Source organism: Filicampus tigris, chromosome 1 (genome assembly GCF_054856515.1).
Source record: "Filicampus tigris isolate MCC_2025a chromosome 1, RoL_Ftig_1.0, whole genome shotgun sequence".
NCBI lineage: Eukaryota > Metazoa > Chordata > Actinopteri > Syngnathiformes > Syngnathidae > Filicampus > Filicampus tigris.
Window position 1 is genome coordinate 34,022,917 of NC_141217.1, and position 15,902 is coordinate 34,038,818.

General features: G+C 41.5%; 1 protein-coding gene across 1 annotated transcript; it reads left to right on the forward strand.

Annotated features, from left to right (window-relative positions):
* Nucleotides 1–3,585: 3,585 nt before the first annotated feature.
* On the forward strand, nucleotides 3,586–14,996 carry bcap31 (B cell receptor associated protein 31). Its single transcript, XM_086035161.1, has 8 exons — nucleotides 3,586–3,750; nucleotides 4,662–4,755; nucleotides 7,363–7,463; nucleotides 7,569–7,713; nucleotides 11,010–11,145; nucleotides 12,682–12,808; nucleotides 13,683–13,783; nucleotides 14,575–14,996. The coding sequence occupies exons 2-8, from the start codon at nucleotides 4,664–4,666 to the stop codon at nucleotides 14,599–14,601; spliced, it is 729 nt and encodes a 242-aa protein (XP_085891287.1). The 5' UTR covers nucleotides 3,586–3,750; nucleotides 4,662–4,663; the 3' UTR covers nucleotides 14,602–14,996.
* The last annotated feature ends 906 nt before the right edge of the window (nucleotides 14,997–15,902 follow it).

The window sequence follows — 15,902 nt, forward strand, 5'->3', positions numbered from 1 at the left end:
TGTTGCCAGATTTACCGACTTCAGACCACAGAAGTCAGGATTTATTGTTTCCCAAAAAAAGTGCCAAAACTAGCGACTTTCACTTCAAGACTGGTGTTGTAGCACTGTATGTCAAGTGTGAGTTTTTTCTTCCCCTCTCTGTCTCCTCTATTGAGTGACGGAGAAATGTAGTGGGTGGGCCGTCATTTTTGGCCACGGCCATAACGACAACTATGGATAGCGACGGTTTAAAGCGGGTAGTCTTATTGGGCCATGTTTCACTCAGTATTTCATACTCGCTCCATTGTCCAACAGCAGAAACGGTAAACAAAAATGAGAAAAAAATTAATTAGGGATTTAGCTCTATTAAACGACTGTGAATGTGCGCAGAGAGCTGAGCTCTGACTTTTCTTGCAGTTTTGAGCTAGTAATTCGCCCCTGGACTAGTCAACCAGGCTGTGGCGGTAAAAGGTGCTAGCATGGCCTCTCTGAAACCCATCAGCAGCTCATTAGTCAATCAGCTGTATTGCAGTGTCTTGATTTACTTAGCAATTGAAGTATTAATTTAGATTTCAACACCCAAGTGAGATGTTTGTTAGCGTTGTAAACGTTTGCAAACGAGTCTTTCTTTTGAATGGCTGTTTTGGGGGTGTTGGAAAATTTCAGCAGGTCACTCACTTGGGATGTAAGCTCAATTATTAGTTTAATTCAATTATACAACAACCATTATCCAATGCGTGTTCATTTGTAAATCAAGACTCACACAAGTTGATTGAATTTGCTCGTCCATTTCTTTCAATCTCTGAAATGCAGCAATCAGACAAGGTCAGGTCTGGGCTTCTTTTCTTACCTCGCGAACACTCACACCCGTGGAGGCGAAGTGAGAAAAAGGACGCTGTCGAAGATGCAACCCTCACATATTTAGTGTTGTCCTGTCAGATAAGTCTAATCAAAAATGTTGGTTCTCCATCTATGGCTCATCACTTCAAGGACCAGATGGTCTGGGCCGGTGACATCCTTGGTCACAAGGTTCTTCTACCTCTGTCAGATATCCCTCAAAGCCACATTCCATTGCACCAGACAAAGCTGTGTGCGTGCAGTTATGTGAAGGCCTGTTGGCGTGTGTGTTACACAAGACATAAATAGTTTTCTTTCTTCCCTTATTATTGATTGTTACATGACTGCTTATGTGTAAGGACATTTAGCGGTTTGTGTGTGATGACCATGAATGTGTAACGCAATTACCGTCTGATCAACATATGGCTAACATATTGGCTAATATAAAGCCATCCATCTAGAGTCAGTAATGACCAGCCTGAATTCTAATATTGGACAAATCCTTCAGGGGGAACGATGAGAATCGATTTGCAGCTGTGAGAGAGCCGTTCGTTTGTTTCCGCCAGTTTTTATTCGGTAACATAGAAGCAATCTGGTTAAACGTACGAAATATAAAGTACAATTGTAGAAAATAACATTTCTCCAAAGCTTGGGGGATGTTGTGATAACTTGACTTGTATTGAAGCAGATGAAAAAGTCCTGGAAAATAATTTCAAGAAAAGAGTGGAACCCTGATATTCAACAAAACAGTTTTAAGCCTAATACATGTGACAACAGGGCAATGGCAAAGACTTAAAAACCTAACGCGCAAGCAAATGAAAGAATCCCCCCCCCCCCCACTCCCTTCTCTCCCAACACAAACACACACGGGGTACAGCTTCAGCAAACATTGAAGCAGGGATTTGATTGGATCAGAATGGCTACTTGTGAATGGTCTTATTTAACTAATTACATTGCTTTTTTTTTTTTTTTTTTAAATCATGTAACATAAAATACTGTAGAAGTTTAACCGAGCTAGCTAGATTTCTGATGGTGCTATAGCGCCCATTTGCTCTGGCGCCGTGCCTGGTGACGCATCAGCAGCCCAGTAAAACACAGCATCTTGCCATTGATTTTTCAATCTTTGTGATAAACTAACAATCCAACAAACAGACAGTGTCACTATGACATTGGTTTTTCGAACTTTTGACACAGCTGCAGTCCAGCAAATAGACAATGGCACTAGGATGTCGACATCACCATCGTCCTCCCAACAGAGCGAATCGGTTACCGTGGTAACCTGTATTTCATGAAGCATGACATCATGTCAGCACAAAAATTGATGTTGCTGAGATGTCTCACTCGGACAGGAAGTTACACGGTACTTTACCGCCATGACATCGTTGTGGGTTGAAGTTTATTTTTTGGGGGAAAAAAAAAAATCCAATCCTGTCGAGGGAATCAAGTGAAACAATTGGCTCCTTTCTTCCGGTGTTTATCGGGGGTTAATCGGCCTGGCAACAGCCAGCCGGTCCATCTTGTGCATCATTTATGATTGGGTGGTGGCCAGTCACATGACCACAGCTGCCATGTTTAATAAATGATTGGCAGGCTGCTTGGAAATGGAGAAACAGAAGGCCAACAGGGCTAATAGCGTTAGCTTGTTAGCAAGTCTTGTGTCTGTGTGTCCTTCTGATGTTTCTTAATCATTTGAACCAAGCACCGTGACACCCCTGAGCTCCACGCCCCCTCCCCCAAGAGGAAGCCACATTAGCCTGAGAATGAACTGCCAGGATTGGGGTGCTGCATGTTGCTGATAACAGCACTCTAGGGGGGTGGGGGAGTGAGGGATTATGGAGGGAAGGGTAAGGGGGGGGGGGTTGGAAAGAAGCCAAGCTAAATAAAAGTGGAGCAGCAATATGGCCGCTGTTTCATACTGAACAAAATGTGTCCTAAAGAATACATCGGAGACCCCCATCCAGCATCCCAAGACACACCCACACACACGCACACACACCCACACACACAGAGCACCCTGTAGACCAGGGTTTTCCCAAACTTTTTTTGATAATAATTCTCATTTTTAATTGTATTATTAATGTCTCTCTCTCTCTCTCTCTCTCTCTCTCTCTCTCTCTGCTGCGACACACCTGATTCAATTGATCAGCTAATCAGCAAAGTCTACAGAAGCAAAATCTGCAGAAGCCGGATAACGATCCTGATCATTTGAATCAGGTGTGTGTTGCGGTAGGGAGGGATAATAAACAGTCTGGACGCCGGCCCTCAAGGAACAGTATTGAAGACCCCTGCTCTAAATTGTTCCTAGGTATGATTGTGAGTGTGAATGTGTGTTTGTCTGTGTATGCCCTGCGATTGGCCGGCAACCAGTTCAGGGTGTACCCCGCCTACACTACCCAAAGACTGCTGGGATAGGGTCCAGCACCCCCGCGACCCTAGTGAGGATAATGGATATAAATGCATTTGAAGTAAAATCAACAAACAAATAAATAAATAAACGGCTAAATAAAGCAGATGTGGAATGTGGCTCCCTCTGCTGGACATCAGGCAAATTTAGTACCGTGACGCTCATTGACGCTCATTGACGCTATCCAAACCTCGACTCAATCAACGTGACGTAATGTAAACATGACACGTAAATGATCAATTGAAAATATGTATCGCATTACACGTAGATAGATGTGTATGAACTCAAAATAGCATCCTCGAAATTCACTCTACAAGAACTCAACAATTGCTGTCACGCGTAGTCCCGTCCCTTTTCACGAATCTAGCCAATCACATGGCGTTCTCGGGATGAGCTGGCATTTTCCCCGGAAGTAGGAAGTGTTGGTCGCATAACAAGCTGAAATCATAAAGCTGTAGAAATACTTTAAGACTCGTATCACATTTGCTAATTACGTTTGTTTTTAGCGATTGTTGGTGATTCATCTGCAGGTTGGTGTCAAATTTTCTTCTTCTAAGATTTTATTCTTTCACCGTTCCCCTGGAGCCAGTTTGGGGTTTTTATCTCCACTGTTCTCCAGTAAATAGACGGCCCCTGTTCAGCACGTACATATTTTAAACCTGTTCTTAGTCGTGGACAACATAGTTAACATATTATTACAACTTCGAGTGTGTACGATGAACAAAGAGAGCGTGTTTAGTGGGCTTTCCGTCCTAAACTGGTTAGCTAGCAGGCTGTGCGTTCGGTACTGTTGGCTTTATTGACGTTAGGACTCAAAAGAACACAAATTGTTCCACTTCCACTTGTTTATCTTTATATATATATAAAAAAAACTCTACATATAAAAGACTAGTTTCGAATGAGTTAAGGTTAGCTTTAGAATTGGGTTCTTGGTAATTTTGGTTATTCAACTGTGTTTCATTTGAGTTTAGAACAGTTTTAAACTAGTTTTCAAATGAGTTTACATCAGCTTTACACTGAGTTTCATTTAGTTTAAATCAGGTTCAGACTTGCGTTCAGACCATATGTTGACTGTTTCAGAAGAATTTCTATTGATTGAATGTTTCTTAAACATGCAATATAGTGTGAGTAGTGTTTGCCTTGAGTTTGAATCAGGTTTACTGCAGTCTACAACTCTTGTCTAAAGTTTTTATCTGGTTGCAGATAAGTTTTAGATCAGCGAAGACTTGAGTTTCGAATGAGTTTTCATTGGGTTTACGGTTTAGATATTTCAAACCAGTTTCAGAAAAATGTGTATCAAGTGTAGAATGAGTTTGAAATGAATTTAGATCAGGTTAACCACTGTGATTGGATCAAGTATAGAGTGATTTCAGATTAAGTTTAGAACTTTAGACAAAGAAATTGATGACTCTTCAAGTTCGTGTGTGTGTGTGTCTCACAGTGATGAGTCTCCAGTGGACCGCCGTGGCTGCCTTCTTGTATGTGGAGGTCTTCTTGGTGCTCCTCCTCTGCATTCCTTTCATTTCTGCTAAGAGGTGCGTGCTGCAACACACATTAGCAGGGGTCTGACATGAAGCCTTTTTTGGTGTTGGCTTGTAGGCCTGTCGGGCCTTCATGGGCCATGTTGTGGTGGCCCTGTATATTCCTGCTATAAAATGCGAAGTTTCAATGATTATTTGTGAGTGCAGGTGTGCTTTTGGATACCTGTCTTTGTGTATATTGCAAGGGAGGGAGGGAAGGCGAAGGGAATGGGCGGGTTCTCTTTTTATGTTGTATTTTGACGTTTTTAGTGTGCAGCACTTTGAGTTGCATTTTACGTGTGAAAAGTGCTGTATGAATAAAATTTGATTTGATTGCATTTCGGATTTAGTGCCTTCATACTGTATTATTTAAGCCTTTAAGGAAATATTACTTCTGTGTCGCTGTTGTTTTGTTTTGCATGTTATTTTTGTTCCTCGGTATCTAACTGAATATTCCTTATTTGACATTTTCTGGCCTGTATATCTTGTTCAAGCCAAGCCATTCCTTAAAGAAAGATGGACCCGAGGCACAAAATATGTATGCTCCACGGTAAAAAGGTCAATGATGATTCATCAATTTAAGTGCAAACCAGTTATTTGCAAAGTTTGCAGAGGCTCGGTTCGGACGTCAGCGCCAACAGCCAAAGCAAACGGAATATCAAACCATTGGTAGCGCGAGGCAGCCGCTAGCTCCAAGCTAACGCAACCCACGGTAACGCAGTCATTTAACGAGGGCACGCCAGATGGAAAAAAACAAGCAAGCAGTGTAACGAAGTAACCGAGGCAGTGACTAATTACCTTGCTGAGGACATGATTGCCATTAAAACAGTGGAAAACGAGGGCTTTAAAAGACTCTTCAAAGTACTAGACCCGCGTTACGAGCTGTGTTTTTATGTTTACGTTGTGGTACCTTTTATGTTTACATTCACTGCACATTTTGATAAAAAAATGGCACTATTCAAATTAAAACCTGTTCAGAAAGCTTAGCTGGCTTAAAATGTCTTTCTTTTTTTTTTCTTTTAGTGTTTTATATACATTTTAAATATGTTTTATATGTTTAACATGAGGAAAATGGTCAGAATTGTGCAAATTAGTCTAAAAAAAGGATAAATGTAATGTAAAAAAAAGAATCATGATAAAATTGTGATCGTGATTTTATTTTTTTAAAAATCGTGATGTGATATTTTTGCCATATCGCCCACCCCTAATCCCGCATGTTGGGGCTCATTTAATCTTCTCATTTTGCCAGAATTGTGAGGCGGGAGAAGGTAGAACTCGAATTATTTTGGGGATATGAGGCAACGCTCCTCCAACTCCTCATTTCACGGGGACGTCGACTAAAGTTGACGCATGTAATAAATGAGTCGTCTGTGCGGCTGAATTACTACAATAACCACAAATGTCCATTTTATGATACATGTTTAACATAATATGAAATTAAAGGCAATTGTAAAGACAACAAGGGTTACTCAAAACAACTTTTGATGACGTATCGGTCGGATGTGTGCAGATGAGCTTTCATATTCAGACACATCGCACACATATTTGATTTCCATTCACATACGGAAGAGGCCTATGTCGAATTTGGAAAATTGGAATTGTACTTACGTTCACATTGCATGAAAAAAATCAGGTACGTGTTGCATTTGTAATTGAGCTGCAATGTGAACATAACCTTAGATTATAAGAATCACTCCAATTACGATAAGATTCAATACAATTTTGATACGATTTACACTGATTTTGATACAATTCACTCCGATAAGTATATGATTCACTTCGGTTACAACACGATTGACTAAAATTATGATACCATCGATACTGACTCCGATATCATTCACATTGATCCGGATGTGGTTGACTATGATTGGAAGTCACTGAGAAGATTACCATGCAAATTACTACTATATAATATGAATCACAACAATTATTCTACATTTGACAACAATTACATTTTGACCGACTACGGCTTTGATTCATTCCTATCATGATGTGATTCATTCCAATAAGGTTGCGATTCACCGCCATTATGATCAGTCACTGTGATCACAGTTCACGAGAATTGTGATACGATTCACTTCAATTACGCTGCAATTCACTTTGATGACTATGCACTACAATTATGGTACAAGTTAATTCACGATTCGCTCCGATAACAGTAGGATTCACATCACCATTATGAGGAGTCACGCTGATTGCTGTTCACAATAATTAATGATGCGATCCCCTACAATTGACTCTGATTACAATTCACTACAATTATGATCCGGTTCCCTCTGTTTATTAGTCACTCCATTTGCAATATGAGTCATTGTGATCATGATGTGGTTCTCTGCCTTAACTGTTCTCTACATTACAATATGATTCACTCCGATTGTCCAATTTACTCTGATTACAATTGACTTTGATTATGATTCACATTGTTTGCTACCGCTCACTATGATTGTGATACGATTCTTTGTGGTTTACGATACAATTCACGCTGAATTCAATTCACTCCAATTATGATACCGATACTATGATTCACTGGAATTCCGATATGATTGACTCTGATTAAGGCGAGTTCATGACTTGTGTTTGTTGTGTGTGTGTGTGGGTGTGTGTGTGTGCACGTGCATCCAGGTGGAACAGTATCTTTAGGTCTCGGCTGGTCCAAACCATCGCCTTATATGGCAACACTTCCTTCATGGTGGCCATGGCCATCCTTGTCTTCCTGCTCATTGGTGAGTGTGCGCGTCTACATGTGCATGTGCAAGTCATTTGCGTGAGTTGGTTGCGTCCGATCCAGTCACCTGCCGGTCTTTGATCTGGTTTGTCGTGTTGTGTAGATGCCTTCCGTGAGGTGAGGAAGTACAGTGTGACCGAAAAGGTGGACCTAACTAACAATCCCACCGCCATTGAACACATTCACATGAAGCTGTTCAGAGCGCAGAGGAATCTTTACATCGCTGGATTTGCGCTCCTGCTTTGCCTGTGAGAACACGCACAAACACACACACACACACACACACGCAGTCCAAACAGAATTTAAATTTATTTTCAACACAGTCCAGAACTGAGCAATAGTTGGTTCAAACCTGATCTATAACTCGTTTGAAACTCTGCCTAAACCTGGTCTAAATCAGTCTAAACCGAATCCAAATCGACTCTAAATTTATTTAGTCCAAAACTGATCTAAACACAGACCAAACCTGACCAGAACTCATATGGCATCACTTAACTTCTTCCTTTGCAAAATTTTATTCATTGTCTCCTATATTTATTGGGGATGTAATTTAATCAACGCGTCTGCCGCGCGATCTAGCTACATCGATAGGCTGGTGCACATTGATGCTGGCTACACATCGACACAACACTGTTTTTACAAGTTATTGATCGATTTAATCCATATAATTGATGAAATATTTTAACATTCAAAATTTCCAACACCCTTTTATTTTTTTAACCCTTTTATTTTTTTTTATTATTCAGGTTTGAATGTTGGCTTTAATAAACTTGTATTTGTTTTTCACCGGTGCACGTCATCTCTTGTCGGCACTGGAGATTATAATTAATTGCAATAAAAGATCGACATGGATCATGCAAGCCTTTGGCAAAATTGTTTACAGCAGGGTTTTTCCCCCGGTGCGATATAAGCCTGACGGCCCGCCGGCCTTTCTTGCACCCCCGCCGGCCTAAGGTGGGCTCTGTGATGCGCCCAAATATCACAAGGCGGTGACTGAAAATAATTATTAGTTGTACATGCCTAACCAGACAAAGTCTCCTCGACTCTTTAAAAAAAAAAAAAAAAAAAAAAAACATTCATCCATGGTCGCTCGTTTTTATTGTTCAATTGAAAGAGAAACGAAATGCATCAGAAGAAAAAACACGACGAGCACACTTCACAGCCGGCAAGACGTGGCTCGATGGCGTCATAGCCGCCTCCTTCACGATTTTGCCCTGCCTGGAAGATTTTCAAAGCCTAATGCGAAATCACGGAAATACTTGGTTAATGTTTATCAATACCAGAAACCGTTCATGACAACATGGATGTTGCAAGTTTGTAAAAATCATGTCCCATACACTTTAACTCATTCACTGCCATTGACACATTTGTCTTTTCGCAGTCCGTCCATTCAACCCCGGGAACTTATTTAGATTTTTTTTTTTAATTTTCAAACGTTAGGATAAAAGAGGAACTAAAAATATCTGGCAGTGAATAAGTTAAAAAAAACAACAACAAACAAATGGTACTATTGTTTATTATGATAGCTTCTGGGTAAATATATTATCCGCAAAAATGTGTTATCGTGGCCCACCAATAAATATTTTGAATACATTACACTGACGCAAGTAAAATATCTACTATGAAGGTGGTCGGATTCTCTACCACCAGGATTGCCAGCAAGTTTTCTGGGGGAAACTCTGACACAGTTGTTCTTTAAACGGAGCAATCGCAGCAGCAGGTTTATTTTATGTGAAAATATACACGTTTAATTCTTGTGTATATTTTTTGTTCCACAAAAATGTCTGAATAATTAATCAGCTATGAACAGCGTATCAAAATTCCCTTTCTTGTATCAAATTGTATCGCTCCCAAAAAAGCGATGTATCACTTTACGTTTAATCATTTGGTATGGATACGTATGGTATCGGTCTAAAAACATATCGTTACACCCCTGATATTTAATGCGTACGTGTTTCTCAAACACACATACATTTGACACAGCTTAGATAAGTGATGAGCACCTTATTTTTCGGGCCATAAGGTGCACTTGAAATCCTTCCAATTTTCTCAAAAGTTGTCGGTGCGCCTTGTCGTCAATAAATCAAAATCCTTCCAATTTAGCATAACATTAGAATAAACTATTTAACATCAAATTCTTCCCACAAATAATGCGCTTTAAAACCTGGTGTGTCTTATTCGCTTTTTTAAATAGACCCATCCATCACCAATTGACAGGAGGCTTAACCAGTACCGCAAAGAGAACCCACGCGTGTTGGTGCACTAAGAAGAGCTTCCAGCAGGGGGCAGTGCACCCACCCACATACACACGTGTGCACACTCACACTCACACGCTGCACTGTAATAGACAGTGACTAGTGGATTTCTATGTTGGGAGTGACACCCAAGTTAGTGGAAAGCGTCGGCAGCTGATAGGATATTTCCGGAGCGTCTATGACCCTGCGGCCATATTTGGACGCCGAGTCACTTCCCGCCTTCTCTTCTCGTCTCCTCAATAGACGTCACCCCGAATGCGGCGCTCTGGTTCGTTTGTCCTTTCACGTAGCGTCTGTTACTTTACGCGAACGACATTAGCGTTGGTCATGTTACTTTGACATCATCAGCAGCAGCGCACCACGTGTCGAGGCCATGAGCTCAAAGTGTGCGTGCGTGCGCGCCCGCGTTACTAAATATAAGGCGACGAGATGCAACAGCGTCTCGCGTGTACAATGCGTGCAAGCACGTACGCTGACTTTTAACTCGCCTCATTTCCAGTGTGCTGGAAAGTTGATCTGAACTCATTTGAAAGTCAACCTGTCTAAACCTGTTTGAAACCCATTGACAACCCAGTCGGAAAATGATCGAAAGTCATTTGATAGGCAGACCTGCTTTCAACTCGAGTCTAAATCTGACCGAGTCTCATTTGAAGTCAAAGTCGCCTAAAGCCGAAACTCACTTTGAACCTCTGTTCTCAACTCGTTGGAAATATAAAATTCCAAAATGGCGGTCATTGCAATAACGACATGCGATAAGTGACGATTTATGGAATTGGATGCTTTTACCTTTGACCAATCATACGCAACCTTAAATGCGCATCACCGTCCAATAAGAGAACAGCATCCGGGGGGCATAACTAACACCAAAGAGCTTATAAAATGAATGTTGCTGCATGCAAAAATCGATTTCTTTCATCCGATAGGAAAAATGTCATTTCTTTAGGTGCGTGGTAAATTTTTTTAGTATGGCGCAGCCTTGTCTAAACTCGGCTGATTTGAGATCAGTGTAGCCTTGGCATTGTTGGAGGCGCTCCCAGTTTCATCAAATGTATTCACCTAGCACTTCAACATTGGAAAAACACAATGTGTTGTTTTTTTTTTTTTTTTTCCTGACGTTGAAAGCAGCAACTCAACGTAAACTTTTGCTCCTGCCTTTCGGAGACGAGTCCAAAATGCTCGGCTTGAGATGAGTCGCGGAAGTTGGTCTATCGCAAGGCCGTCCGCCGCGTCCGCCTTGTTGGGAGAAGTTGTCACCACTCCTACTTGATCCCAAGCGTTTGTGCGTGCAGGTTGCTGCGTCGTCTGGCCACTCTTCTTTCCCAGCAGGCCTCCCTGATGGCGTCCAACGAGGCCTTCAAGAAGCAGGCGGAGGGCGCCAGCAACGCCGCCAAAAGCTTCATCGATGAAAATCAAATGCTGCAAGAAGTGAGTGGAGTGGTCGCCATCGCCGCCATCGCCGCAATCAGATCAGATGGCAAGCGAAGCCCTTGCGGGAGGACTTTGATAGTCGGTTGGAACGTCCAACTCGTCTTTTCCTTGTGCAGTTTTCTTGTTTGTGCTTTTTTGGACTTTTCGCTTTTCTTTTTCTATTCCTGTCCAGTTTTTTTTCCCCTCACTTTTCCTTTATGCTCTCCATTTAATTTTTCTTGCGCTTTTTCTCTCACTCTTTCTCTGCCTTTATCTTTTTTCCAATTTGTATGCGTGATTTGTCTCTTCTGTCCCTTCCACTCTTTCTTCTGCTCTTCCCTTTATCTTGCTTTTCTCTCCCATTCTGACTTCTCCGTCACTTGTCTTTGGCTTTTGTTCTTTTTCTCCCACTTTCATTTCTCTTTGTGTCTTGTCTTTCTTACGTGTCCTTTTCTCTTGTCTTTTCCCCCCTTTCGTTTTTTTCTTCCATTTTCTTTTCATTCCAGTCTCTTTTCTTCTCTCTTTATTCATTGTTCTTTTTAAAAATTTGTTCCCTCTTTCATTTCTCTCTCTCTTTTGATTTGTGTCATTCTGTCTCCTTTCTTCCATGATTAAGTTATTCACGCACAGTTACCTGTTAACCCGTTAAGGCCGGGAGCGCATAACCGCATTCCTACCACTGTGGAGCGCTGTTGCGTCTTTCTACCTTTCAAACCGGGAGAGCGGATACGTCACTGTACTTTTTTTAATCCAATTCTCCGTCTCTTAGCCAACTTAATGCATCAGAATATACACGCAACAGTGTCGCGAGACCGCGCACGATGTCGTGGAATTTTTTTCGAGCCGTAGGTAGGCTAATGATCGCCCGGAGCTCTGATTAAAGTAATTACCGGCAGTGATATTTAGACGACGTGCACGACCAGTGGAACCAGTGGAACCAGTCGAACGTGATATGATATGATATGGTTTGTAGACAATGACGATATTGACGTCTTTGTAACAGAATAGAGGATGGTAATTACCACTCGATTTTTTTTAAAAATTAAAATGGTGCTTCTCTGGCGCACTGACACATTATTTTTACATCATCGATTGAAACAGTAAATAATAAATTCTGCCTGTGTGAAAGCCACACGCCTAAGCTCTTTAATTCTTTTGGAATTACTTTTCTGTCTGCTACAGGGGCTGAGATATTAATCATTTTGTAAGTGTTGAATTTCTGGGAGGACGTCCCGTTTTCAAGGGTAATTCCAAAGGCGACCCGACGGTTTTGGGGAGTCCCAAATGACGTCAGTGCGGGAAAGTGAGCCGATGATGATGATGATGATGATGATGATGAAGACAACACGTCGACAGCTGTTTGACTCCATCGCTACTCAGCTGCTCTCGTCACTCACTGCATGGCCTTCATTGACCTTTTCTCAGTCAGGGCACTCGATGATGACATCACAAAATGTTTGGTTTGAACACCCGCTGCTCTCCGGGGGGGCTGCGGCAATTTTTTGCATCTTCTTTCAAACCTGACCAAGACTCTTCTTCTCCATCTTCTGACAGAAACTCAGAGAAGCTGGTCTGGAGGTACCAGAGGCAGGGAAGAAAGGAGGCGGAGTCCACGAAGAGAACAAGACTCTGAAGGAGGAAGTGAAGACCTTGAAGGAGGAACTAGACGCCACCAAAAAAGGTGAGGAGGCAGCGCTCTCACATTAATTGTTGCACCTCTCCTACATTATTCAAACGGCTGTTTGACTTTCCTTCTTCTGTACAGATGTACGGCAATACCGAAATACGAGGCCAGTTCCAATGACGTTGGGACCTTGTGTTAAGCATAAATAAAAACGGAATACAATGATTTGAAAATCGTTCCAACGTCATTGGAAGTGGCTTTGTAAATACATTTCAAATGAACCCTGAAAGCTTATGTATGATATTCATTGACAATGACGAACACAAAGGACATTTCTTTCACTATAATTATAGTTAGGTTTAGTTAGTTTTATTAATGTAAGATGTCTGTTTTTTTGTTTTTTTTTAAAAGATGAAATCAACCCAAACACAGTATGTTCCCAGCAGGCTCATTAGTTAAAACACGGCATTCTGATTAATATTGCGTTTGTGGAATATGAGTTAAGCAGCAAAATCCACCCCTTTTTTTAGCTATCTCTGCGGGCGGCCATTTTGTCACTTCTGTCGACTGAAAATGACATCACAGTTGCTCAGGTAACGACCAATCACGGCTGACTTGTTTTTCGAAGCTGAGCTGTGATTTTTTTTTTTTTTTTTTTGTCACCCGAGCCCTGAGCACCCGTGATGTCATTTTCAGTCGACAGAAGTGACAAAATGGCCGCCCCCGGAGTTGGCTAAAAACAGGCGGATTAACTCTCATTCCACAAACGCAATATCTATCAGAATGCCTTGTTTCGAACTTGTGGGCTTGCCTAGAACACATTCTTGAAAAAGCATTCATTTTTATTTCATTAAGGAAAATACGCTTTTTCGATTTGATTTTGAGTTATTTGGCTGTTTTTTGTTCACTGCATTGACCTGCGTGTTTGCAGCTCTGCGCAAGAGCGACGGTGATGTATCAGCTATGAAGAAACAAGCTGCCAACTTGACGGTGGAATATGACAGACTGCTGGACGAGCACAGCAAACTACTGGTACACACTCCTTCTTTTCTCCCTCCCTTTCCACCGAATTCGGGCCTGCCGGTCTAGCGAGTTGGCCATTTTGTTAACCGGTGTAGTGAGTAAAGTTCAGGTGATCCTCGGAGCGTAGCGCTCTCAAGGCACAAGGAATGCTTTCATATTTTTTTTTTGGGAGGGGGGGTGGGGGATTGGTGGTGAGTAAACTATAGTAAGACCCCATCCAATAATGTTGCTCTTATGTCATCTATCTGTCTACTCTCTTTTCGTCGTCTTTCTTCCCATTCTTTGCGCTGTCTTTCTTCTATTTTCTCTATTTTCACTCCTTCATTTTTAAAAAAACGTCTTTGCTCACTTTTTCTTCTTCTTGCGTCGTTGTGTTTTTTCTCTTCTGTCTTCCTTCCCTCCTTTCACTTTGCTCCCTCTTTTGTCTCATTTTCTCTTCACTATCTCCTTTCGTTTTTTTTAATGTCTTTATTCTTTCCTGTCTCGTTTGTCTCTTTCTCACATTTCTTTTTCCACTCTTTTCTGCCTTTTTCCTTCACTCCTTTCTCTTCCTTTCTTCCTTAATCTCCATCTGTCCTCTTTATTCATCTTTGTCCCTTTACTCTTTCTATTCTTTCTTTCTCATGTCTGTCATCGCTCCTTTTATATTTTCTTGAAGGAATTCACGGCCGCTATATACTTTATACTTTGCCTGTTAACTCCTCCGCACGCACACTCACACACAGTTTGCTGACAATTCCTCCCTGGTTTCTTCCAGGCGGCGCTGATGTATTTTATTTATTTTATTTTTTTGTCTGCAGGCAAGTGGTGACAAGAAGTCTGATTGAGGATGATGACGATGGGTGCTCTTCATCTTTATGGTGGTGGGCCTGCTCCGTGGTGTGATATCACTTCCTGTTGGCGCCTCAATTCTTTTTTTTTTTTTTTTTTTTTTTTTTCTTTGATTTCTTCAATAATAAGAGCTCATATTCCCATTGTTGAAGGTCCCCAAAAACTATGTGGGGTGCGAAAAAAAGAGCATGACCCGAGCGGCCTATGGACTCGACAGGTGTTTGACTCTCGCGGCTCGCACCTAGTAGCCTTTAGCATTGACTCGTTAGCCGCGCTCGCTTATGTGACGCTTTTTTTTTTGTGTGTTTTGTGTGACTCGTGTGTCACGTTGCCATGGAAACTGCAAACACAACATGTAATGTGTCACCTCCAATACACAACTTGACACAAACTTGTGCCGTGACTGAGTGTGTGTATGTGTGTGTGTGTACATCCATTGAACGCGCACGTGGTGGCTGGAAAAGGGGTTGGGTGTGTTGAAAGGCAGCTGTTGGCCTTCTTTTAGAAAGCCCCTTTTTAGCCCCACCTCCTCCAGGATCTTGTTCCTCTAAGCGCTGACTTGAACCAGCCAACTGAGTTAAATTTGGCTCTGTCCTCCACTTTGCTGGTGACGGCGGCGCCATATTGGGAAGGAAAACGACACTCCGGCGTCAACATTGAACGCTCCCGGTCAAAGATGTTCTCGTGAGTGGAGATGCTCTGCTCACATTTCTGTTGACACTCCACTTGACTTGTTTGCCAAATAAAACTAAAATCAATTCTGTAATAGTGACATGATTTTTATTGTTACGGTATATGGCATCCTAGTGGCCGGCAGACGTGCTTATCACGACGGGAATGTGAGTTGGCATACTTTGTTAGTATGTGCCCTGACATTAACTGGCGACCAATCTGCTGTTTGTATCTGTCCAGATGTTGACTGGCAATCAGAAGGTTTGTCACTATCAAATAATTTTAGTCGATTATTGCATGGATTGATCGAATGACCTGCAAAAAAAAATGTTGCATTAAAATATTGCAAAATATTTTGTTCTCAGATTACTTTTTATTAACTGCTTGTTTTAATATTGTTTAACGATTAAACACAACCTAATAAACAATAAAGCAATATCACATGAGAGGGAGTTTTGTGACTCACCAACATTTTGAAACTGAGCTACTTTTTGGGTACTGAGTATTTCAAAGCAATACACTTCTGGGCTTCAAGTTGAACTACATCTTAATTACGCGTTATTTATATTTGTAGTATGACTGCTTTAATTTTTTTTTTCCAGATTCAAACCCACGACCTCGGCAC